Genomic DNA, 27,211 nt, shown 5'->3' on the forward strand with positions numbered 1-27,211 from the left:
CCCAATGACTTGAAAAGTGTTATGTTTTCATCTAAAAAATATACAGAACATAATTATATTTCTCTGCTGAACTTGCTTGAGCTGGAATACATGCTGACTCATAAAATGGAGGGAAACAGAATTCAAGGCAAAATCGTAACAATACTTAGTCTGAAGTATACCTGCATTTGTGTGTTTGCATACTGCATATTTTTGTTGCTGTTGGGCCAGAGACTGTGTTCCTTCTTAATAATCAGTTATGTTTGCAAGGTCAGGTGTATTTGTAATAGTTGGGGTTATACAATGAACTTTGGAGTCTTTGAGTAAAATTCATGGCTCCATCTGACTTGGGAAACAGCAAATTCATCTGGCAATCCACAATGCATACATCATCAGATGCGTCATCAAAATCAATGTCAATTAAACTGGACGTGTTGGGAGTTCAGACGATTTACGATTGTACAGGCATCTTAAAATGGAATGTCAGGTAATAGCTATTCTAGCTCCCCTGAGAAAAGCTCTTGTGGTCTACTAACATTGCAAACATGATACAATTCCTATAGTATTTACATCAACATCTAGTCTAGATCCTTCCTTTAAATGCACCATTACATTGCTGTAATTTAGCAGGTGGTCTTATCCAGAGTGACTTACATAGGCTACAATTTTTACATGCTATCCACTTACACAGCTGGATATTTACTTTGGCAATTCTGGGTTAAGTACCTTGCCTAAGGGCAGAGAATTGATCCAGCAACCTTTTGGTTCCAAACCCTGGTCCTTACCGCTATGCTACACTTCTTCCCAATGCATGTTCGTTTGTAATCCTAGCTCCAATTCACTTTGAAATTAGTCAACCTTAATTACAAAATCTTACCTCGTCTTGTTTTCCTGTGTGCTTCTTTGGGTGACGCAGTTTCCTGTTGACTATAATCTATTTTGAGGCCTTTATCAAATCGCTGTCTTCACTCGCCGACCATTAGTAACGTATTTCAAAGTAAACCGCATAATGAAGTAACATTAATCCTTGAGACAGGATGTTTGAAGTGTAGACCCTATCTACTGTTGATACTATAACTATTCAGCGTATCCTGTGCGACATGAACCTGTTTTACGTTCATGCCGCATGTTGCCTCTAGATGTCAGTGCATACCATGTGAAATAATAACATAGCGTATGGGCTGGTCTTTCGCAATAGCTTATGCAGTTGGCTATCGAAGGTACATTTTCATCTAAAATTGATAAAATGGCTTTAATTAGGCTGTATTGTGTTTGACTTATCTTATTGAAATATAGTTGCCATTACTTTCACGTATTCGATTTGCAAAAATTGTGGGCAGATGTTATGCACTATCTGATTGAACAGGCTGCTGTAATTAGAATTTATTTTTTAAGAAAACGGTATTCCGACATCTCTGTAGTAAATGACGTATGTTTCAAAAATCGTCATGTTGCTTTTCTTCGCGCCTCAGTGGTGCCGCGCAGGTCAACTGCGCTTATGATTTTGAAGAACTCACTGCATTAGCGTCGATTTAATCCATATTAGGAATTACAAAGGCGTGGTTGTGGAGGAAAAACCCAATGAAAAAAGCGTACATTATACGTACAATTTCGATACACACCAATGGTTGTTGTGTAGGTGGGGTTCGCTGGTAAACACAAGGTAGCCGGTTGAAATCGTCGTAGCACCAAGCCCCGGGGCGGAGAACTGGTGGGTGAACGACAGAGCGGAGAGTTATTCGGGGTTAGCATATTCCGCTTTGGGGGGGTAGGGGAGGACATACTCACTGCCAACCCGGCGACGAGGTTGGGCCTGTGGTACCTACCGCCCAGGAAGAAAAAACATGGAGCTCGAGAATATCGTGGCCAACACCGTTTTGCTCAAAGCGAGAGAAGGTAAGCGGGGAGAGGATGAAAGCGGAGAAAGGGGGGGCAGTCGGGTTGACAGCTCTTGAAACGCCGTCTAGAAGGGCTCGGAAAACCTGGGGATTCCCCGAAGCAGGCTAGGCCATAAGTGTTAAGGACATAAGATGATCGGTGCACGTTTTTATTTGCAGATATATCGAAGTGTTGAGTTAATTAAGGTAGCATCCGGTTTGTCTGAGTTTTGTTCGGTCAGATTGCATTCATCCGAGCGTAACCTTGGAAAATGGGCAATCACGGAAAAGGTGTAAGTGTCAACCAGGATGCATCTGTACTGCAGCGAGGCATACGGTTTCCCGTTTTAGCTGAAGCATCCTTCTGTCGTGTTCGGGCTAGCTAAATGTGACAGACATGTAGCTTGCTAGCTAGCCAGCTAGATGGGGGTTAGTGGCTAGTTAGCTAGATAGCTATTTAGACCATGGCTGGCTAGCTGGCGATATGGCGATAGAGCTTGCTAGCGTGTATGTACGTCTGCCTGTCAGTAAACCATGACATTGAGTTCTGGTATTAAGCTTAGCTAAAAACACAGTCAATAAATACTACAAATGCTAGCGCGCTAGCAAGTAAGCTAGTTCACGCTACGCCGAAATCTTTCCTACAACTTGCTACTAACTGGTTGCTTTCCTAGCTACCAGTATGGATGGTATTGTGTTGAGCAATGTCACTTCAAGATGCTCGAGCTTTTGTTGTTGTGTTTAGTGTCAACAGTGCTTGTAAATTGTCAACAGTGTCCGATGAAGCTAGCTAGGCAGCTGTGGCATAAGCGCACTCAAAGCGTGCTTCATGCCTGAACCAGCATATCTTCCAGCCTTAGCAATGAGCAGCTGATTATTTTGCACCGGTAACTGTATGACTCCTCTTTACTCGTTTTGCTTGAAATGTGAAGACGCCTATGGACAGAAACTGTCACTAGCTAGCCGTCTATTTAAATGACGGTAACGCATTTTCAATTAGCTTGACTAGTGCGCGATGCTCTCTGCTGTCTGCATTTGCAACAAAATGTAAAAAAAATTTTACTTCAGACCTCTCGAGCTGTTGTGTAAGAGGAAGCTTTGTTTTCCAAAGATAATGTATTGAGAAACCCAATTTGTTCATAATTTCCACCCATTGTGCTAATAAAGTTTCCCTTAATGTCGCGAAGAATCGAAGCTCTGTTCCTTTCAGAGTTCTCTTCAATGGTAAGATCTTGGTAATAATAAAAAAACTGGCTTTATAGTGAAGGAAATTGCTCAGTATTTATCAAATGTTTTTGCAATTTTCACCTCCCACAGTCCCCTGACAGTATTGACTCATACAGCTTTGTCCTTAACTTACTGCTGCTACTACCTCTCTTCACTTAGAATGAGTGTATTATACTTTTAAAAAATATATACCAACCACATACCTTTAAATGATTCAGAGTCATTCTTACGCAGTCTTTACTGTTAATTTCTTTCATTATTTATTTTTCTCTTCAATACATATAAGTGCATACACGCATGCTTAGTATTGGTGCATATTCACATTCGTTTATTAAATGTTATTTGTTCTGCAGGGCAACGAAAAAAAGAAAGAAGGGCGTAAGTGCCAGCTGTTTTGTCACTGCAACCCGTTGTCTGCGTGAATTCACCTTTCTTCAGAAGTTGTCGCATTTTGTTTTGTATGTCACGTGGCCTCAGCCTTTGAACTGGCTGATTTCCAGCCGCAATTATTTTTATCAGGGAGATGAATCGAGTCGTGCGCCACACATGTGTCTCTCAGCAGTAAATCCAGAAACATATCCCGGCCCATATCCTCTCGCACAACTCGCAAACAACTTTACTCTCTCTCACCTGCTGCCTTTCTCTCTCCATCCGTCTCCACAAAAGCTGTAAAACGACATGATGTTTCTCACTTTTAAAGTAGTTGGTATCCTCTCTCCATTGTTTTGGCATGATCCTTGCACCTCTAAGCCGAAGTGTACATTGAAGGTGGCAGTGCTAACTGGTAAGAATTTCTGTGTTGTCAGTGGAGGAGGCATTAAGAAACTTAACAGAAGACAAAGTAGCAGTTCAGAGTTCTGAATAATTACTGTATATAACAAAGCCAGTTATGCAATTTACTTCAGTCTGGAGGTATTGATCAGTTAGACATTGGATGAAGGGGAAAGGATACTCACAATTTCATGAGTAAACAGTATGGAATTAGATTACAGTTGATTTGGTAGGGTGCCTCTTAAACATTAGTATGATTTGGTTTGTTTGATGAATGTGACCCTTGTGTCATGAATTAAAACTTGTAATCTACCACAGAGAATGCCTTTCGGCAGGAGGCGTCTTTGGGGGAAAAACGTATGAAATGAATTCAGAGCTTCCCTGCGTGTAGACATGGTCCCATGTCTGAAAGGTGCAGATCTCATCCATGGCGTTAAGACATTTCTGTGCTTAAATGAAAGGAAAACCTCTAAGGCACTGCACCTTGCATGAATATACTTCAGTCTAACCAATAAACAGAACAGCTAGAGATCCAGAGCAGCTCTTCAGTTGGACTCAAACAGAGAAACAAAGTGAGGGTATGCATGCATAGGCAAGAGTATTCAGGACACTGCTACAGTTTATATCGGGTACTGTTTTCTGGTGACAGCATCCATACTTAGATATAAACACATGAAAATAAAATGGCTTGTTCACCTCCTTCAAGGGAGAAATTTAGTTCATGACATTAACTAGGCATATGCATGTTGATTAATTAAGTATTCAAACATTCTTTTGAATATTTGAATAGTTAAATCTCATTTCCACCCCCCCCCCCCCCCCCAAGCACTGTATGAAAGTCCAGTTTTTTTCTGTGTAAATAATGACTCACAGCAAACCTGTCTGCATCCATTTACACTTCCAGGCTGGAAAATTAATATCAATGACTTTTGTGATTTTATGCAAGGTTTTTAGACTCTCTGTCATGAATATTAATGAGAAATAATCAGTCTCTGCATTTCTTTTCTTTTTTTTTTGTAAATTAACAAGCATTTGCATACTGATTCAAGTAATCGATGAGTGATCTCAAGGTAGAATATTTGAATAATCAAATACTTGGTCTCAGGCCTAACATTAACAAGAACTGGCTGGCCAGTGTTCCTTATCATCAAGTAGGCTAAATATACATGTATAATGCTACAGTTTTCTACAGGCCTAAGTTTGTTGGGGATCGATTTTTTTCATCATCTTTTCTCCGACTCGTTCCTTTTTTTATTTAGCTGTTATTACAGTAAATGATAGAGCAGACGCAGCAGGGAGCATGTGAAGAGGCAACATTGCATAGAAGAGACAGCGAGACAGTCCAGAGGAAAAAAAAAAAAGTAGGCTAATTAAGTATCCTAAGACGATCGAAGGAAGGATAAAGTGGAGTTTATTTCGGGAACACTGGCAGAAACGGAGGGGTGTCCTTCTGACTGTACTCTGGCTCACGTGGAGGTGGAGACGGGCACACACACACAGCGGAGCCGTCTGGAACGGGGCACGGTGACATTAACTGCGTGGGACGGGATGAGGCTCTCCGGCGCACGTTGCCGTAGCCTGCGCACCCCTCCGCTGCATCGATGACGCCATTTATTGTCCTCCAGTGTTTCCCCACCTCAGATAAACAATGCTCTCCCGCCGGTCATTTGCATGATGTCCATTTCCGTTATTGATGAGCGTGGGTAGCTTCACATCCATGTCAATCTGGCACTGTTGCCAAATTTGTTTTGCAAATTTTTCGGGGACGGGATGACAGTTCCTCCTAACGCCACGCACGCAGGGCTCGTTACAATGGAGACTCCTGATTTTGCGATTTTCCTAAATGTGTGCTGCTTTGCTGTCAGTTTGTGGTCAGTACCCCAGACACAAACTCCTGATGTTTGAGAGTCCAGAGAGAGAGAGAGACTTGTCAAACATCGGGTGCTGCTAAGCCAGATGCTACTTAAAGATAGGTGTTAGATACCACTGAGATATAGTGCTCACACTCGACCTAGTTCCAGAGAAAATGTAGTTATTTTACTCCTCAGCGTTTTGTGAATGGTGTACAGGTGTGAATACCACTGTTTCATTCACAGGAACTTTCTGACTTGAGATTTAACTATGAAGACACCAAAATCCTGTTCAGTGCAGTGTTAAAGGAGCTAAAACGTGTGACACCTTGACTCAGGAAGACTGTATATTTTGTTGGCTGCTTACATTATCCAATCATGAAACCCCAAACAAAGAGGTATACCTATTGTCAGGCCCTATTCTTCATGTACTCTACCACGGACAAGCATACGATCATGGACATTTCAAACCAAATAATTGTAGATGCTCTGTTCTCTGAATGAAAGTCCCTCTTGCCTCATTTGCTTTTGCAGTTTAAAAAACCAGTGATGAATATGCAGATGAAGCAGCGCACAATGTTATTTTTTCTGGTGTTTGTCTGGCACGTGTGTAAGGCTGCAAACTGGCGAATGCGTGGTATTCTGCCAGAAGCGGTGGGCGGTGTGGATAGGGGCCCTTGAGCAAAACTGTGATTTAATTTTTTGGAAATTTGCTGCTGCATTTGGTAACGTAAGGGGCTGGAGAGTGGTCAGGTTGTTTCAAGACCTCATCTTCAGAATGAAGTCATGAATCGAATACTCTTTTTTTTTTTTTTTTTTTTTTTTACCTTTTTGTCCTTTTTTGAGTGTCTTAACCTTTCTGTGCCCCTCTTATGTTCTTTCTCGTTATTGTTCTATTGTTATTGTGCTCGCTGAGGTTGAAATGGAAGGCTTGAATCATGCTTTACTGTAGCTCGCCCTGTTGGCTGTGTGACCTTTCACTGTACAGCATGTTGACAACCCTGCTCTGCTGATAACAAGTCTGTGGGGCCTCCCACCTGGGCCAATCATTCTAGCAGGATTGTAAATGCTGCGTGACGTCCTTCTAATAGATGTCAAGCCAGCAGGACATTCTCATGGTGTTGGCGTGATTCTTTTCCTGAGGCTACCCCGGGACACCTGCAAGCGTAACTGTGGAACAACTGGAAACAGTCCGCGTGCCCATGCAAAAAGCAAAACATGTCAGAGTGCACTCTTTATTGAAGCGCAGGGGATGGATTCAAACCAAGCGACTCTCGCATCGATTTTAATGCATATTTCAGTGCACCCGAGCAGGTCACTGAGGGTCAGCATACTCTAAACTAAATCTGTCCGCAAGGCTTGGCCGGGGCTTGGCTAGAGTCTTGGCAGCGGCACGCTTTATTTTCGCCTGGCGTCAGGTTACAGCACGTGCACCACTCAGTCCCCCCCTGATTCTTCTCTCTATTTACAGGAGGCGGTGGAAACAGAAAAGGAAAGAGCAAGAAATGGAAACAGATGCTACAGTTCCCTCACATAAGCCTCTGCGAAGAGCTGCGTCAGACCATAGGTAATTACGCGCCTCGCTCAGCCTCACACAATGGCCCGCGCGGGCCGCAGGCCCACGGTGTTGCCAGTTGGGTCGTTTTTTTTTGTTTTTTTTCCCCCTGTATAGGAAGTGCAAACAATGCACAATACAGCAGCCTTGGTGGTTGGGTTCCCGTCTTGCCATCTTACGGTATGATGTTTCAAGCAGTGTTTTTTCTGAAGGCTTGAGGATTTATTTGCTGATCAGGGTGAGTTGCGTGTATTGAGACAATGGTTATTGAGTACAGACAATGGTTATGATTGCCTGCCATCACTGTTGAATGCTGGGGGACACACAGGTGTACCCACATGGGGTTTGAATTGCCCAAGCTGGCACATTCCCTACTTCACACAGTGGGGATGTTGAAGTTGGTCGACTTGTCTTGCACCAGCACTGGTCTGTTAAACTGCTATCCACACAAACTGCTATTGCTTTAAGAGTCTTGAAGCAATCATTCGGTGTTTGTTCATAGGGATCTTGTTATTGCTCCACATCAGAGTGAGTACTGTGATGCATCATGAGCTTGATTTGGAAGTGAGGAGTCATGGCTGTTGTTACGCAGGGAGGACTGTTCTGTGCGTTGAAACAATTTCATAATCCCATGGCTTGCAGTGCATCCTGAAATATGAACGGTGGAGATCTGCTGCCATGGAGACTTCTCTTTTTCACTTCTTTATCTGTTTGTGCTATCGCTTCGCTGTGAGAAATGGCTGACGGTTGTAGAGTCAGTAGAATTATCTCCTTACCTATTGAGCCAGGGGGTTTGGAAGCAGGGGGGGAGACGTTGAGGCTTGTTTTTTTGGGTGGGTGGGGGGGATTGCTGTCTAGACCTTTTTTTTCTTGTTTTTCTTTTTCATTGCCTTACCCTTTCAGACGTTAAACATGCCTTGTAGGGTTTGCTGCTATGACACCAGAGAGGAAACTGTGGCGAAGGGAGGAAGAGGAAGCCGTCTCTCAAACTCACTGCAGCTCTTTCTTTCTCTTTTTACATGTAAATACGCGCATTTGAAGCACTCCTGTTTCATCCACATTTGAACTGAATCACAGAAGGTTGACTGTGCCGAAGACAGCATGCCATTTCACAATGGCCTTGACTGCATAGACTGGAGAGGAAGCCCATTTGGTACCAAAGAGCACACTGTGGCAGCAGCCATGTCACATGGTTCATGCCCAGAGCTGAGGCTGTGTTATGTACTAACGATACACTCATAGAACACAGGAGCAGGCATTCTGTTTTCTTTATTTATTTGTTTTTTTAGAGCTTTATTAGTTGGAGCAATGATTACAATTACGCGCTCATACACGCTTAAACTGGCAGCTATGATCTCAACTGTGTGCCTCTGGAAACATTTGAGGCCAAGCCCGACTGAGGTGCTCTGCAATTTCTGATGACTGTGCACGTCCGGACGCTGTGCACCAAGTGCAGCCATGTCACAAAATGGATAAGGAGGCCGATTGCAAAATCACAGCATCCTGTCTGCTTATGAGTCAAAGCTGCACATAGTCGCAGGGGTGTGCTCATTGTCGTTGCTCCATGGTTTTCCATTCTTAATCATTTGTTACTGGCATTAATATCCTAATCACTGAAGTGGAGTCAGCTTATTAGTTGGGGACTGTAGTTGGTTGAAGTGTTGTAAGCTACAAAAGTCTCCTGTGTATAGCCTATGTCCTGTAAGGCTGTGGTCGAAGTGTATAGAAGAAGAGTGGGGAAAGAACGTTTCATGAAGGTTAACCGTGATCATATGATTTCCTCTTCACGGTGATTTATCTAAATGTTGGCTAAATAAATCAAGGGATCATGTTATGGTCGTGCTCTAGTGTTCATCATTGGACTTCCTTTTTTCTCTCACAGGGACTTTGTATGGTGAAAACCGTGATTGTTCCTGTTCACAATGTGTGGCGTTATTTTTTCCTTCTTCGTTCTTTACTCATAAAACAACACCTTTTTTTAAAAAAAAAAAAAAAAAACAGTGCTCAAGGTGAGGCAGCCACAGGAACGCAATCAAACTCCCAAAACCCCCAGAGTCCAATCAGGATCCAATCAGTGCAGCTGCTGCTTTGCTTTCTGTCTCTCGCAGTATTTGCGGTGCAGCTGAGAGGAAAAGAGAATCCAGTTGCCGCTGGCAGGAAACGAAAAAAAAAAGCACCTCGTGCAAGTGTTTCGTATGGCTGTGGCAGTGCATGCGGATGCCTCGATGTCAGTTGGAAACCAAAACTGACACCTGACCATCTCTGTCTGTCCCAGGGGGACGGCGGCGTAAGAACACCAAAGCAGAGCCGACGTCCTTCCATTGAACAGTATTTCAGACTAAGACGCTCCATGCAACTCGCGTGCACACAGAAAATAGACCCTGCCACCACTGCTCTTAAAGAAATCTCGGCAAAGGTCAAACAGTGTAAACAGTGAGAACAAAAATAGACGGTAGAGATAGCCCGAGTCATGAAAGACATTAAAAATGCAGCCTGGAGGAAGAGATTTTATTTTAGCCCTGATCCTAAGGCCATTGCTGTATCTTCATCGTTACACTTTTTAAACAAATTTTTTTTTTAACAAAGCCTTTCTTTGTTTTTTGTTTTATTTTCCTGTGATGTGTACCCTAAAATGCATGAAATGTACCTTCTTTTTTTATTGTACAGTAATGACTTTTTGATGCATCACTTTAAAGACTACTTTCCAGTTCTTCTGTACATTCTAGGATCACTTTTGATGTCATTCGAACGTCAGAAGTTTCTTTTGTATGTTTTAGAAACTAATGAAATGTATAAATAAGAAAAGACCTAATTGTAGCTTTCTGTTACATTTTTTAGTAATAGAAAACTACACTGGTGGCTGCGTAGCATAGTGGTTAAGGAGCAGGGCGCATAACCGAAAGGTTGCTGTTTCGATTGTCCGCTGGGGCACTGCTGCTGTACCCCTGGGCAAGGTACTTAACCCACAATTGCCAATCCAGCTGTATAAATTGAAAACATTGTTAAAAAAAAAACTGTAACCCATGTAAATCGTAAGCTCTGGATAGGAGCATCTGTTAAATGGCAGTAATGTAATGTAACTTTCATTATGTGTAACAAGACATGACCTGCCTAAATTTACTTTACCATCCTAGAGAAAAAACAGCATCAGTGAGATTGATTTGCTGGATTTAATCAAGCTACAGTATTGTCTAATTCTTAGGGATGTCAAAAAGTGTACAGTATTGCATCTTATCAGGCTGAGTGACAGTTACAGGAAACATTGATAATCGCATGTATTTACCTGTATAGGCCTCACTATGTTTAACTGATAGATAAAAGTGACAGTATAGCTATTTCTTCCTTTTCTTCCTTTCTTACTTGCCCTCCACCCCTACCCCCTAAAATCAGAGTATTTTGCACGGTCGGGATATGCGTTACATATTTTGCTAAAGCAGAAATGCATTCCATGATTTCAGAATACAGAGGAAAGGGGCGAAGAATTGGTATTTCATCCTGTGAACATGCCTGTTTTTATAAAAATGTCAAATCTGTTCAAACAAAACTGACAGCATTGATACTAATTTTGAGGTCATGCTGTTTATTGTCTTAATGTACAGGTGGGCCCAGCCATAGAAAGTGGCATGTCTTATTTACTGACGGACTTGTGAACCATGACATGAACAGTTTCTGTAATGTTGTTTACTTTATTATGGAATCTTTTACGGGTTTTTAGAGGGTTAAATTAAGTAGCACAGGACAGCAGTTGTCATGCATTACTCAATTAATATTTAAGTCGATTAATTTTACTGCTTTTATTCTGTTTCAATGAGAAAGACAGGCCTACTCAAGAATGGAATGTCGTTCCAGCCCAGAGTTTCCTTAGCATGTGATGTACTGTGAATAAATCAAACTTGATTTCCTAATGTAATCCTAACAATCAAACAGGCCAAAAGTATACCACATAGGCTAAATTATACCCTTGTCTTTTGAGAACAGAACTGAGTTTTATTTTCTAAACGTTGACACAGAAGGATATTCTTATGCACCTGAATGGTGGGAACCTTTGCCTTATACCCAAATTTACAGCACTATACACAGTTGAATATAGTATATAGTATGTAATAGAGTATGAATATAGTATGAATAATAAATCTGTTTAAATTTTTAATCTCATTTTTTAATCTCATTTTATGTTATTTTTAAATCTTTTTATCTTTTAATTAATCTGTCCACTGCTTTATGTTAGGTAAAGTTTAGGGTTTTCAGTGTTTTGATGGTAGATCCTCCACAGGTTACCCTAACCCAAGGCCTGTTTAGTCATTGAAATATATACAAGCTAAATTAAATTAAACTGCTGATTGTTATAAAAAAAACATTAAATGTATTGACACACATGTCACACAATGTATGTATGACGCCGGTGGTTCAACTTTTGACAGCGGTTTTTTAGAATAGCTTGCAGCTTGAATTAGTGGGCAGCATGCTTTTTTTCTTCGCTTTAAGTAAGAGAATGAATTGAGTGTTGCTTGTCAGGTCACACATCCTTTTTCATCTATTTCTGCAAACCCAGAAAAACACAACTGTTGTGTAGGTGTTGATTAAGAAGAAAGCACATTGCAGGTCGTGTGAATCTGGGCCCAGGACTTGCTAAACCCTCCACTTCCGTGTTTACTGAAGAGGAGGGCTGCCCTATATAGCAGAGAGGAAAGCTTGCATGCTCTGGTTTCCTTTTGTAATCTCTTTCAGTACAACTTGCTGTTTCTGTGCCTCAGACTGGCCAGAAACTCCCTGCTGCTCCTCTATAGAATGAACATGTCCTGTAAAGAACAAGTTCTTCTTGACCCCTATCCCAGCAAATCTTTAATGAGGCTATGGTTTCCACGTGGGAGTTGAGACTGGGCGGCTGTTTACGAAGCTTTGTGCAGTCCCCGTGTCTGTTAATGAGCTTTTTTTTTTTCAGGTTTGCAACATTGGCTCATTCTCCTCTTTGTACTTCTGATTTTATTATCTGGGAATAACCCTATTGGTGGTACAATGGGAACTTTTGTCAGCCTGATATGGTTGAGGATTGAACATCAATCAAGTGACAAGTAGCAAACTGCGGGGACACAAGCAGAAGCTGAACTATGGCATTGTCTTTTGTACATGGACAATCGTATAAGACATAAATGCATGAAATTCAATTCATGGGTTTGAATTTATTCAATTATCTCAATGGGGGATGGGGGATCCTCAATGGGTCGGTTGTCCTGTCTCTTGTCTCCTGACTCACATGGTTGTCAGATCAGGTGGCCTTATATTTGAGCCAAGAAATGTCAACGGTAGAACAAGAGAGGCCAGCATTAAGAACTTTTGGTGTCATCTCATCAATTGTATTTGGCTCCTCTGCCACCAAATTAATAAAATTGAGTTTTTGATCTGTCCTTAGCCACATTGTCACGGGGCTTTAAGACAAACATAAATGACAGCAGCTTGCTACATTTTTGTTCTTAAGTGACATTTTTTGTTCTTTCCACTGACTTGCAACTTCACAGAAACTACAAAGAAACTAACTAACTAAAACGAATTAACAGCAAGACCTAACCAATTCATTAGGAGGGGAATAGAATGAAAATGCAGTTGTTGTTTTTTCCCCCCATTTGTTAAAATAACGTCTCACCCCAACATTTAGGTGACATCACTGCAGTGAATATCAGCAGGTGCAGCTGCACTGTGCCGGACGGGTATAGCCGAAAGCTTTCAGAGGTTTTCAGCTATGCCGTCTGCTGCACACATGCTGTAACCTCAATATTGACTCAGCTGACAGTTCCACACTGTTGCGCTGGCTTTGCATAGACCCCACCACAGGTTTGCATCCTCCTGTACCACTCATGCAAATCCCATTTTCCTCCAGGCCTCTTACTGCATAGAAAGTGCGCTCTTAGTGCCGTGCCGCCATGCATTGAAGAGCCTCGTCAGCCCGTCTTCACAAGTTGTGCTCTTGTGCGAGGCTGAGAGGCTCATCGTTTCCACCGGCCCAGCGTGTAGTCGATTGAGGAATGTGGAACAATGTGCTCAGTAGGTGGAGAGCAGTGAGAACTGTTTTGTTTCACCACGCAGTTACTTTCCAGTACTGTCTAGCATATTTGCAAATTACGTAGGTTCTTGCGTAACATTCGATGCCTCATCCCCAAGCAAAAAAAAGTGCAATTGTTCTGAGTAAAATCACTTAGAATAGTATAATACAGGTTTTTATTCATGGGCCGGTTCCTATTCATAAACTCCCTACTGTATTTTTTTGTGCGCTGTGCTGAAAGCCCTCAGTCATTCCACCTTGTCTTGTGCCATTTCAACAGAGAAAGACTACCACAGCCTTTGTGAGAAGCAGCCAATCGGATGCATGCTGTTCCGGCAGTTCTGTGACACCAGGCCCGAGCTGAGACGCTGCGTCAAATTCCTGGATGCTGTGGTAAGGAACCAAGTGGCTTTTGAGTTACCCTGCGATTGTTTTATTTTTTTCTCTCTCTCTTCTTTTTTACCTCCTAACCTTTAACATGTAATCTCCTCTGTAAGAGCTCAACAAGTAGAGGGATGCGTGTAAGTGCGCTGAACATGGTTGGGGCGGAGAGGGGAGGGCCACGAAATGACAGACAGGAAACCTGACATCTGGGATCGAAGCGTTGCGTTGCGCGTCAGTGGCCCACCTTCCACCGCCACGGCCTCGGCGCCTGCATCTCGCCCCACGCTCCGTTGAAGAACACTCAGGCCACATCTGCTGCATTCTTCCCACCCACTCCCAGGAGACCATGTCCACTGCCGTGTCTGTCAGCGCCCTCCTGATGATAAAGCAGAGCTTCCTTTACACTCTGCTGCACTGATGTGGCACCCATGTGGCGCTCTGTGTTTGGCCCCGACATGACCCGCCCTGCCCCGCCCCGCCCCGCCCAACCCCAGGACAGACAGGCAGGCAGACAGACTGACAGAGACTGACAAAGACGTGTGCAGCTTTGTCCGGCAGAGCAATGACTTCTCTTTGACTTTGTTGTTCCAAACGCAGCCAGTGCTGAATGGGCCAGGCGGTTTTTTTTTTTTTTTTTTTTTTATATAACTGCACAGTATGTCCAATCAGCCCTAGGCAGTTCTGTCTGCTGCTGTAATTGCCAGAGAGGGTCTGCGCAGATGGTAATTCATCTTGCCTGAGAGGGTGAGATGGGGACATGATACAGCTGCACAGTGACTGCGTGGAGGAGTGCATCCTCTGCAGAGATCCCCGAGTCAAACGATCCCAATCTCTAAGGTTCCGAACGCGGGCGGCCATGTTCTGCTCGTATCAGCCGAGCCAAAAGCGCTTCACCATCAAACGATGTGTCCTACCATGTTGGGGTTTTTTTTCCTTTCCCCCAGGCGGAGTATGAAGTCACTCCTGATGAGAAGAGAAAGGCGTGTGGGCAGGAACTGATAGACACATACTTCAACCCAAAGGTAGGGGCAGGACCTGAGCTCCGACAGCTGAACACCATTAAGGCCTCAGTCAGATCACCCCTGTTCCCTCATTACTTTCTTGATCTTAGCCAATTTTTTTCCTTTGCCCTCCTAATGAAAAAATCTAGTACCATTGTTGCACGATAAGTTAGTGCAGTGTAGCATAATGGTAAGGAGCAGGACTTGTAACCAAGAGGTTGCTGGTTCAATTCCTCACTGGGGCACTGCTGCTGTACCCTTGGGCAAGGTACTTAACCCACAACTGCCTCAGTGAATATCCAGCTGTACAAATGGATAACATTTAAAAATTATAAACTATGTAAGTCGCTCAGGATAAGAGTGTCTGCTAAATGCTATTAATGTAATGGTAATGGGGACAGTGTGGCAGACAGGATGATGTGTTGGTGCAGTAGATATGTGTCCTCAGTCAGTGTGAAGAGTGTAGCATAGTTTTGAGTCCCTGTGTAAATTGTCCTCCCCCCTCCCCCCCTCAGTCTGACGATCACGTTCCTGAGATTGTGGAGGAGATGGTGAGAAAATGTGCGGAGAGGCTGGAGCAGGAGGCGTGCAAGGAGCTCTTCAAGGAGTGCACCAAGTGAGTCAGCAAATCGCAATTCGCCCCCGAGCTCCCGTCACTTTATCACTCTTAGGGTGGAGCCCTGGGTTCAGGTCAATGTGAGTGACCCCTTTTTTTTTCTCTCATGATTTGTGATTGGCTCGTGACAGACTGATCCATGACTATCTGAGCGTGGCCCCCTTCGCTGACTACCTCGACAGTATGTACTTCAACCGATTCCTGCAGTGGAAGTGGCTGGAGAGGTATGTTCCGTACTTCCTGTTTTCCACCGAAGCGTTACACAACGACGGCCCAGATCGACAAGCCCTCACACAGCACCGCTTGTGTGAGTCCAAACAGGAAAGTCGCGCTGTGATTGGTCAGTTGCACTGCAGGCCACTCCCTCCTATTTTGGCTCACACAAGTGCCATGCCTTTTCCACAGAATCCCATTTTCTTAGAATCCACAGAACACTATCTCACTGTTTGAAAATAAAACACTTCTGCATGTTACTTTTTTCTTGGGACAGTTTTATTAATAATGTACATTGCTAGGTAACAATGCCATCATGATTAAAGGGTAATAGTATGTTCTATCCTCAGGGAACTGTTTTTGCGTTATTTAATTTAATTACGGCCTTGGGTTGTTGTTTCAAACATCCTATACCATAGTCTTTTTATTCCATATGGAACCCATATACTGTGTTAAGTTAATCCCCCGCAAACCAAAAGCATTTTGGAATATGTGGCTGACCTGTATTAATGCTGGATTCAATTTTTTTTTATTAACAGGTAGAAACATTTAGCAGCTCAGTCAGGTCAAAAAAAAAGACCAGATCAGAATGTAGAAACCCTGACCCTGGAGGTTGTGGAAATCTCTTCTCAAAACAGTTGTTCACACAGTAAAAAACCCTAGGTAAAAGCATGTAGAATGAGAAACTCAATGCTACCAACTTTTTGGTCATGTCACACTAAAAACGGTTAGCACTGTGTTAGCACAGTAGCAACAGCTGGCCTCAGTCTGTCACTACACATTAATTTGAATTTTCATTAGCATATTTTTGTGTCAAGCTAAAAGATGTGTAAAATGTTTAAAACACATTTACATTTGGGAAGATAAGTGCATTTTTGGTTAACTAAAACCTCTGTGAGATGAATGGAAGGTGAATTTCTTTTTCTTATTTTTCCCCAAAATGTTTTCACAGGGAATTTTGAAATTGGTCAAAGGTCGAAGTGTTGTATGAGTGTTTCTGCTTTATGCAAAAGCATCTGCCGGATTAGTTTAGCCAGTTATCAGGCTGAAGTTTTGGCAGGTTGAATTTCCGGACAGTGAAGGCAGTGTAAGCCTACATAAAGATGATTTGCAAACGCCTCAGCTTTCAATTGATATAACGACACACAGGAAATGTTGAAAGTGCTATCTCTGACATGCTGAGAGGACTAACGTAAAATGTTTTCTACTGAAAATCGACTGGACAAAGCAGCATTTGTTACAGAAATGACTCTTGTTGGAAAGCTATATTGTGTTCACAAAGTCCTTTTCAGTAAGTTATCTGGTGACAGCATCGCCCTGAGAGATCTATCTAAAGCAGGTGTTAAGACAGTGGTTTGAGTTTAAAGGCCAGTGGAATAGATCTTTGTGGTGGGCCCGGTCACGTTTGTGAAATGGAGTAAAATGACAGACTAAAATTCTGAGATGACTTGGCTCTATTGTAAGGGTATGCTGTCCTTAAAAAGGCAGTGTTCTAACTTCAAGGTTTGTAGTCTGTGCAAACCTACAAAATAATTTCCAGTAGCTGCCCCTTCCATTTCTCATCTGTTCAGTATGTTTTTAAATCACTTGTCAGTTCGTAATGGTCAAAAAAACACGTTAGGGCTTAGGAGTGTGTTCTTAATTTTTCCTCTTAAAATCTTTAAGCCATTTCTTCCCTTTATTTCCTCTTCTCTGTTCTCCAGACAACCAGTAACAAAGAACACATTCCGGCAGTACAGGGTATTGGGGAAGGGAGGCTTTGGTGAGGTAAGATTCTGGAACATAGAACATAATTGTGTAGAACATAAGTTTGACTGACTGGTGCGCAGTCCTGAAGAGGCCATTCAATGGCACATCTCCCACTTCCTTTCCATGTCAGGTATGTGCGTGCCAGGTCCGGGCCACAGGGAAGATGTATGCCTGCAAGAAGCTGGAGAAAAAGAGAATCAAGAAGAGGAAAGGAGAGTCGATGGCACTGAATGAGAAACAGATATTGGAAAAAGTAAACAGCAGATTTGTAGTAAGTACACAGGAACTGTTCTACCGCCTAACTCGTTAAGGTATAAAAAAGGATCTGCTGCCATGACCTTTACATTGCCAAGACGAAACCCCAGAATAATGAGTGGGAATGCTTTAAGGCATGCTGTTTCTGTGACAGGTGCTAGAATTTGAAGAAATATACCAGACTTTGAAGGTCGTATTTAGACTTAGAGTCATGTGATGCTCTGTGCCTGTGAGCAAAAGCTTTAACAAAAAATTATGAATCAGAAGGTTTGTAAAAACAAACTGTTGTGTGGATGTCTGGATTCTTTAAGAGAAAGCAGGCTTTTGTGTAGGTTTCACATGTAAGATCTTTTCAGAGGACATTATATGGACAAAGAAATGAGACAAGTCATCCACTAACACACCCATATTAAAAGACGTCCCAACTGCCACAGATGAATTCTGTGGAAAATTGTGTTATTCCTGGCTGATGTTTACACAGTGCTTGGTCCTGTAGTGTTTTGATTTTCTGATCCTGAAATGGTGACCGTGAGTACGGTTCAGCTCTGCCCAGTCACCTAACCTTTTGACCACAAGGTCATGTTGTGTTGACCCTGCACTCCAAATGCCAGGAAATACTGCAGAATTTACCCCAGTAAAGCAGGGTCTGAGTTGCTCCATGGGAAGATGATCTTGATGTCAAGCCACAAACATATATAGACCAAAAAAAGGATGTTCAAATTTGCTTGGTTTATTTTGTGAGGAGTAACATTATGAGTGCAATATTAAGTTGTTTAATTTGGATGAAATCCAGGGGCTGTTTTGTCATTGTAATTAGTGTTTGTCAATTGGAAAGAGGCCCTTTTCCAGTAGGACACGCAGAGCTTTATTTTGCCACTGTATATGTTTAGATACACTATATGGACAAAAGTATGTGGACGCCCCTCCTAATTATTGAGTTCAGGTGTTTCAGCCACACCAGTTGTTAACAGGTGCATAAAATCAAGCATATAGCTATGCAATCTCCTTAGACAAACCTTGTAAGTAGAAAGGGTCGTACTGGAGAGCTCAGTGACTTTAAACGTGGCACTGTCATAGGATGCCATCTTTGCCACAAGTGAGTTCACAAAATTTCTGCCCTGCTAGATCTGCCCCAGTCATCTCTAAGTGCTATGATTGTCAAGGCGAAGTGTCTAGGAGCAACAACAGCTCAACCACAAAGCGGTAGACCACTCGGGGCCGCCGAGTGCTGAAGCGCGTAGCATGTAAAAACCCGCCTATCCTCTGTTGAATCACTCACTACAGAATTCCACACTGTCCCTGGCTGCAACATCGGGACAAGAACTGTGCGCTGGGAGCTTCATGAAATGGGTTTCCTTGGCTGAGCAGCTGCACACAGGCCCAACATCACTATGCGCAATGCCAAGCGATGGCTGGAGTGGTGCAAAGCACGCCGCCACTGAACTCTGGAGCAGTGGAAACGCTTTCTCTGGACTGATGAATCATGCCTCATTATCTGGCAGTCTGATGGACGAATCTGGGTTTGGTGGATGCCAGGAGAGTGCTACCTACCGGAATGCACAGTGCCTACTGTAAAGTTTGGTGGAGGAGTGATAATGGTCTGTTTTTCAGGGTTTGGGCTAGGCCCCTTAGTTCTAAATGAAGGGTAACATTAATGCTACAGCATAAAAAGACATTCTAGACGATTGTATGCTTCCAACTTTGCTGAAACAGTTTGGGGAAGGCCCTTTCCTGTTCCAGCATGACTGTGCCCCTCTGCACAAAGCAACATCCATAAAGACATGGTTTGACGAGTTTGGTGTGGAGGAACTCCAGTGGCCTGCACAGAGCCCTGACCTCAACCCCAATGAACACCTTTGGGATGAATTAGAACGACGATTGTGAGCCAGGTCTTCTCGTCCAACATCGTCCAACATCAGTGCCTGACCCCACAAATGCTCTTTTGGCTGAATGGGCACAAATTCCCACAGACACACTCCAAAATCTTGTGTAAAGCCTTCCCAGAAGAGTGGAGGCTGTTATAGCTGCAAAGGGGCGGGGGGGGGCAACTCCATATTAATGCCCATGGTTTTGGAATGGGATGTCCAATAAGCTCATATAGGTGTGATGGTCAGGTGTCATACTGACATACTTTTGGCCATATAGTGTAGCTGCATTTTCACCAAAGCCCTTCTGAAGTCCCCAGGGCAACGGCAGCAGTGTCCCACCTGGGAACAGAACCTGAAACCTTCTGTTCACGAGCCCACTTCCGAAACCGCTTAGCCTCAGCGTCGTCACTGCTTAGGGTTTCATACAGGTGGAAATACCTGTAGATTTACATTTAACCGCATGCTGTAACTGGGACATTAGCTCTGGCCATATTGTGAATGATTTATGTGCATGAACAAGCCTGACCTCTCCTGTGTTTGTGTTGTCCCATGGAGGTGAGTCTAGCATACGCCTACGAGACAAAGGATGCCCTCTGCCTCGTCCTGACTCTAATGAATGGGGGGGACCTCAAGTTCCACATCTACCACATGGGGGAGGCCGGCTTCGAGGAGAAGAGAGCCATCTTCTATGCCGCAGAACTGTGCTGCGGGCTGCAGGACCTTCACAATGAGAGAATAGTCTACAGGTAAACGCTCGCGGACCAGGAAATGTGCTCGATCAGCGGCTGATAAGGCTGCTGATTTCAGCTCATGGTTTTGGTCTGCTTCTCTTTCAGGGACCTGAAGCCTGAAAATATCCTGCTAGATGACCATGGTGAGTGAGCAGCTGTATGGAGCAGCAGAACATTTTCTGCTTACTGTCATAGATACATAACTTCCGCCTAGAGAACAGCAGGTAGTTTCACTGTCAGGGCTGTTGTGCGATTGCAGACTGCCATGCACCTACTGGCCAGCAGGGGGAGTAAAGTACACAAAACGGAACAGTCACAAGGTGACTGAAGTACACCCCTCCCTGCTGTGCTATTGGTTTAGCCAGATATCGCACACATTGCACAATCATTGCTTTTCATCACAAAAGATCCCCTTCAGGAATTAGTCGTGATGATTACAACATTTCAACGAGCCTTTGACCAAGAAGGTGGTCCCTCTGACAGGGCTGTCCTTGAATCAGAGACACTCTTCACAGGCAAGGTCAATGTAAATGCATGGATACCTGTTATATATGGACTGAGTCTGTTGCTAAGCAAACAGAGAACCATATTACTCACTGCCTTGCACCTGTTCTTCCTCTTAGGAAGGCTTACACTTATTTTTTGTTCAGCTAAACTGTATGTGACTGAACTGTGTCGTTTGATTACGTTCGGTGCTGTCCAGAAGCTGGAACTTGACCAAGCCACAAAGAGGCATAGTAACTAATATTGCATTCGTTTTCCCTGTAGGTCACATCCGAATATCAGACCTGGGCTTGGCGGTCCATGTGCCAGAAGGGCAAACCATAAAAGGGAGGGTGGGCACTGTGGGCTACATGGGTGAGTTTTGTACCTCCATATGCAATTACGCTGTTTCTAAAAGAGGCTGACTGTTGGTTCTCAAAATACAGTGACCCCGCTCCTTTTCCAGTTGGTCTTACTTGAGCATTATGCAGTACCGGTACCGTTGTGCAGTCAAAAGTTTGTACACACCTACTTATAAGAGGGTTTTTCTTTATTTTTAGGTTTTCCACGTTTAGGAATAATAGTAATGACATCAAAACTATGAAATAACTGACTTACATTTTAGATTCTTCAAAGAAGCCAAAATTAATCTTTTTTTGGCATCGGCTTCGCAATTTATACTTGTCTAAGAAAGTATTTTCAAGCATTTAAGCATAAGTCTTTAGATCAAAATGTGTTTGAGTGCATGTTTCTCATTATCTTAATCAGGTGTGTCCAAACGTTTGACTTGTACTGTAAGCTAGGGTATTTGTTGGATGGTTTTACTTTATTTTCAGTGCCTTTACTTACTATTCAGTTGAAGTTATTTCACAAAAGCCTACAGCAGTTAAAATTGTCTGTCCGTCATGCCTTCTCAAAAGCTCGTTAAACCTAATGCAGATCTTTCTATGCCCGAAATCCAGTCAACTGAGGTCAGTTTTTGTCGGAACAATTTGAAACATCAATCTGTCAATGCGTTTGTTTCAGCCATATGGTAAAATCCACTCTTCAAAAAATACATGCAGTTGAGCCTGGGGAAGTGTGGATATTTTGATACATATTTGGTCACAAAGCCATGAACTCAGATTTTCTCCCATGGTTAGATAAAACATTTGAATGGGAGAGGTGAATGAACTTTGCTCTTTCAGCATAGTCTACTTATAATGGTGTTCTCTAAAATAGAGGCTTATGAAAAATATGGTCGTGATGACTAAATCATGACATGGCTCAGTCCTCTGTTGTTTTGTCCTTTTCTGGTAATGTAGATTTGCTGTGTTTTGAGCCGCTGGGTTCAGTGCACCCCAGTCTAATAAGACTGTTAGAGAGGTCCAGCTTAAGCAGAGCAGGCACTGCACGGTGACAGGAACAGCCTCGCCATTCTCCTCAGAGCGAATCAGAAGGGCTTAATGCCGGGCCAGGCTGTTCCCCATGCTCTTCTTATCACACACATATGCAGAATATTTCCACCAAGCCCCGAATGAACATGAACCTCACACCAGAAGGGTCACCTGTCTGCTGTTTTAAAACACACCATATTTTAATAAGAATGAGACTTTCTATCTTGCAGGCTGGGCAAAAGAAATTGAGCACTGATCGATCTATGGCGGCAGGTGTGGATGTTCAGACCGGTGTATGGTCTGATGACGCGCGTCTGTGTGTCTGTCCGTCTGTCCCGCCGCAGCCCCGGAGGTGGTGAAGAACGAGCGGTACACCTTCAGCCCGGACTGGTGGGCCCTGGGCTGCCTGCTGTACGAGATGATCGAGGGCCAGTCGCCCTTCCAGCAGCGCAAGAAGAAGATCAAGAGGGAGGAGGTGGAGCGGCTGGTCAAGGAGGTGGAGGAGGAGTACTCGGGGAAGTTCTCGGAGGACGCCAAGTCCCTCTGCAAGATGGTCAGTGCCGGCGGGCGCACCAGACACACGTAGCCTTTGCGGCAGGGGTCAGTGGGAATGACATTGCTCTCCACAAGACGTGCCACTGTACATCACGCTCTGTTTTGCAGCCGTTCCTACGCTAACAGCGTGTTATTAAATGCAAATGTGGCATGTGGCCTAGTTGCCCGGCGAGGTTAAGCCAATGACGCACAGCCAGCGGCATGCCGTATATTTATGCAAATTATGTAATGCTTACCCCACGGGATTATTTCCATCAATAAAGCATGAATCATTTACATTTTATTTTTGTCCCTCCGCACAAAAACCCCAAGCGGTGCTCGTTTCCACCAGCAAAGCTATCTCTGCATCATGCTGTTCGCTAAAATTCAAGCCGGTCGGAGTCCCTTCAGTCAATCAAGAGTTCTTCAGGTGGAACTATTTAAGTCGTGTTGGAAAGCCTGGAATAGCTTATCGCTGCTCCACATGAGCTGAAAGGTTTTTTAGCACAAGACGATAAGTGAGGGGGTGTTTCGGACGCAACGGTGATTTGCTTGGGCGAGCGTCTGAAATGAGAAAGCTAGTGGAAGGCTGGTGTATGACGCAATGAGGAAGAATAAAACTCGCCCTTTCGCTTAAATGTGCTTTGAGTCAGCCAGGCTTAGTCAAATGATTTGTTTGTTTGTTGAATTAAACTCTGCCCTCTCATTGGCTTGAAAAATATGTGCATATTGAGCCCTACGTACTAAGTTAGCAAGGGGCATATCTGGTGACATGGTAGATTCAGTGGCTGTTAACATTTTTAGAAGCATTTTTAAATTGAAGTAGCTATTGTAGATTGGCAGCTTGCAAACAAGGAATTGTTTGACTTTCTTGCTTGGTAATATTAGCACAGACAAATCTGACAAACTAGACAGATAATTATATTCACATTAAGCTGGCTGGCTCATTTACTACAGTCAAATGCTTGCTATGCAGGGCAGACATCATAACTGACAGTTTTATTTTTAAGTCTTAACTTTGTGGCCTTTCTTGCCATGCAGTGTGGATAATGGATAATTGACATTTAAAATCCAAAACTTGTCCCATCTGTACAAGTGAACATTTAAATGGTTTAGCACATTTAGTGTATTATTAACAGGTATAGCACTGTTTAGGAGCCAAAGCATGTAATGCCTTGGAATTGGGGATAAACTGAGATTATTTGCATTGAATAATATGCTTAATATGCTATTCTCTATTTGTCCATATTTTATGGGAGTTGCAATATTCTTGTGGTTGCGTAATAACTAGTTAAAACTCCCACAGCATGCAACTGTATTTCACAGTCTGACTCATGAAAAAGAGCTTCACCAAGCTGAGTCTGTGACAATGAAAAGATCTGAAACAAAAAACACATTTTGAAGGTAATTTCAGGTTCTGAAGGGGTTTCTGACCGTCACGTCTGATCCACACTGACCTGGAATCAGTTCCGTCGGTGTCACAGGTTTGCTGACAGCCTGTGTCTTACCTCTGCCTAGCTGCTGGCCAAAGACCCCAGCGTGAGGCTTGGCTGTCAGGGGGGAGGAGCCTCTGAGGTGAAGGCCCACCCCCTCTTCCGCTCCATCAACTTTAAGAGGCTGGAGGCAGGCATGCTGGAGGCTCCCTTTATCCCTGACGTAAGTCGCTCTGCTGTGTGTTGTGTCCTGGTTTTAGGACCTTCGTGGCCCTGTGAATGTTCCAGGCAGGTCTGACATCGCTGTCAGTTACTGTCCCTGGCAGGTCCTTCTGCATTTGATCCTGTGCAGGGGGCTGACTTGCATCTGTAGACATTCATGAGAGGAGCCAATCTCAAAAGACAGCTGGTGCAAGCAAGGATACTGTGCTTTGTGAATTTATGTAATCAATGTGTGTGTGTGTTGTGTGTGTGTGTGTTGTGTTGTGTTGTGTGTGTTGTGTGTGTTGTGTGTGTGTTGTGTGTGTGTGTGTGTGTGTGTGTGTGTGTGTGTGTGTGTGTGTCCAGCCCCAGGCCATTTACTGTAAGGATGTGCTGGACATCGAGCAGTTCTCCACTGTCAAGGGCGTTGAGCTGGAGCCCAAAGACAACTCCTTCTACAGCAAAGTGTCCACAGGCAGCGTGCCCATCCCCTGGCAGAACGAGGTCAGTCCCCTGTCTCATGCTGACCCCACGCCCCCAAAACCTTTTGCACTGTCTACAAGGGGAACCTGTAACCTGTCCGAAAGGAGTATGTTGTTTCATGACTTTTTTTTTTTCCCTTTTCCCAAAACACTCTTTTAGTCCTTTGTGAATAGTGGTATAAAATAAGGGTTGTCCCAGTTATCTGGTGCTTTTATCACCCTTTATCAACCTAACCAGTTAATCAATTCTAGTTCTTCTTTTAAAACTTCTTGTCCTGTTTTGTAGGACATTTTTTATTAAATACTCCTTTCCCATCAGCCTGCAACATTACTTCAAATCCTGTTATTACAGTGAAACTCGCATTAGAATGTTATGACGCAACACAGGAAAACGGAACTAGCCTTCTCCCCCCTTCAAGGGTGGGTCATTGTGAGTAGTGCTGCATGCCTTCTTGCATGAACTGCAAGGCCGAAATGCAGAAGTGGGTGTTGCTACTGAGTCTGGTCAGAAAAATAGGCCTAACTAGAAGGCATTTATAATGGTCAGTATCCTCAAGAGACCAATCAATATGAAACTGAATGCAGATAGCCTCCCAAAACTGAGTGGATTGAAATGGTGTTATTGATTGACACCCCCCCCCCCCCCCCCCCACTGTAGTTACATCAGGATCTTGAATTACAATTCAGATGAAGCTTCATTAAAAAAAATTACTTTAGATGGCCTGCAAAGGCTTGCGTGGTTGGTTGCTTTCTGAATGAGTTCTATTTTTATGGCCTGTGAAAGGAATGGTGGAAAATGGTACAAATTAGTTAGAGGCAGATCATAAAATATGATTTTATTAAATGTTATTGATTGACAGCCTGCTATAAGTAGAAGTTGTATAGTGGCACGTATCTATTGATGGAGTTCCACTAGCCGTGTTTAACTTCTACTCAATGGTCCCAATGCACATGATCTATCTAAAAAAACATACCAGATTAGGGATATTGATCACAGCCCCTGAAGCAGGCTAGCTCCTGTATTTTGAAATGTTCCGTTTGCATAAGACATTAATAAAATAAATAGTTTCCATTTGTGGGAGAGTACTTTGTTGGTATGCCACTGAGAGGTTACACAACCGTTGGTTACCATTACTGCAGTGAGGCCAAGCTACAGGTTTTTTGGCATTGTTGTTTTCACATTCATTCACGAATTTAGTGGTTTTTCACTGCACTAAATGTAATTATAAGTTAGTATTGTTGTAATATTGTTCACTGTTGTTGAGGGTGTTTGGAACACTAAATATTTCAAAATGTCCAGTAATAGTTTTGCAATGGCGTCTAAAAGTTTGTCTTTAAATAATAGTAAACTTCTTCTCTAATTATTTATTCTTTTATTTTGCTATTAAGCTGTTTGTGGGTATGTTCTGTTTCCTGAGTGGCTCTGAACTGCATTGCTTAACCTGCAGATGATTGAGACAGAGTGCTTTAAAGAGCTCAACGTGTTCCATACGGACGGGACCGTGCCCCCAGATCTGGACTGGAGGGGCCAGCCATCCCCCCCACCTAAACAGGGGCTGCTGCAGAGGCTTTTCGGAAGACAGGTCAGACCAGCTTCATTATGAGGAAAAAGCACTTTATATGTGCATTTACAGTTATACATTTTGACTCTTTTATCCAAAGCAACTTACAAGTGTGGCGAAAAAACCAAACAGAGTCAACAATATTAGAAGCACTACATGACAAAGTTCATGCAGAATGTAGATTTACTTACTTATATACTTTTTTTTTGGAAATAGGTTCATGCCGGCACAGTTTGTTGGTGTTATTTTAACTGTCAGTGCATTGATTGAGGTCTCCGTGTCATGGTTACTGAAACTTACGCTGAGCTATGCTGCCAGTGGTCATTGTAGCTATTATAGTGCTGGCATTCACACGGGATAATTCAGATTTACCTTGATGCCAGTCTCTACCAGAGTAGCTTTCATTGAGAAACATTAACAATGTGCTTTTTTTCTTACTTTACAATTACTGACCATCACCTTGCCAAAATGTTTTCCATCCAACGGTTTTTTTTTATTTTGTTTATCACAACTTGATCCCCGAGCCTGCCCCCAATGTTCCTAGCTCTCTTCTGCCCCCTCAGGACTGCTGTGGGAACTGCAGTGACAGTGACGAGGAGCCCACGAGACTGTGAGAGCCAGTCCTGCTGAGAGCAGCCCTAGCACCACAGAGGATCCAATTTGTTTACAATTTTTGCACATTTGTATTTTTAAGATAGTTCTATATAAATATGGGAATGTATATTTTCAGTATATAGTCATACAGTAAATGTTATTTAAAACTATGAAAAAAAAAAGTCACGACACCATCTGTCTCCTCACTTGAGGTATGGCAGCAGCAGGTAGGTCAAACCAGCTAGGTCTCCTCCACTCTCTCTCTGATTTCTCTGATACAGTCAGTACTGCAGTCCTTTTTTTCTTGTAATTTGTGTTTTTTTTTTTAAGAATCCGTACTTTTCAATTCCAAGTGTCATTTACTTTCACACATGGCTTTTTTTTTCAAAAAAGATCAATATGAAATTAAAAGAAAGGACATTCATTTATTAAG

At 43.1% G+C, this 27,211-nt stretch overlaps 1 protein-coding gene across 1 annotated transcript; it reads left to right on the forward strand.

Annotated features, from left to right (window-relative positions):
* Window positions 1-1,514: 1,514 nt before the first annotated feature.
* grk6 (G protein-coupled receptor kinase 6) lies at window positions 1,515-27,211 on the forward strand. The gene is made up of 16 exons (XM_036524218.1): window positions 1,515-1,875; window positions 7,176-7,271; window positions 13,577-13,689; window positions 14,625-14,702; window positions 15,197-15,297; window positions 15,429-15,521; window positions 17,214-17,277; window positions 17,390-17,530; window positions 19,938-20,128; window positions 20,219-20,256; window positions 20,882-20,971; window positions 22,317-22,525; window positions 24,025-24,162; window positions 24,507-24,644; window positions 26,071-26,205; window positions 26,748-27,211. The coding sequence occupies exons 1-16, from the start codon at window positions 1,824-1,826 to the stop codon at window positions 26,796-26,798; spliced, it is 1,728 nt and encodes a 575-aa protein (XP_036380111.1). The 5' UTR covers window positions 1,515-1,823; the 3' UTR covers window positions 26,799-27,211.

The sequence above is a fragment of the Megalops cyprinoides genome, chromosome 3, assembly GCF_013368585.1.
Source record: "Megalops cyprinoides isolate fMegCyp1 chromosome 3, fMegCyp1.pri, whole genome shotgun sequence".
In the NCBI taxonomy this organism is placed as follows: domain Eukaryota; kingdom Metazoa; phylum Chordata; class Actinopteri; order Elopiformes; family Megalopidae; genus Megalops; species Megalops cyprinoides.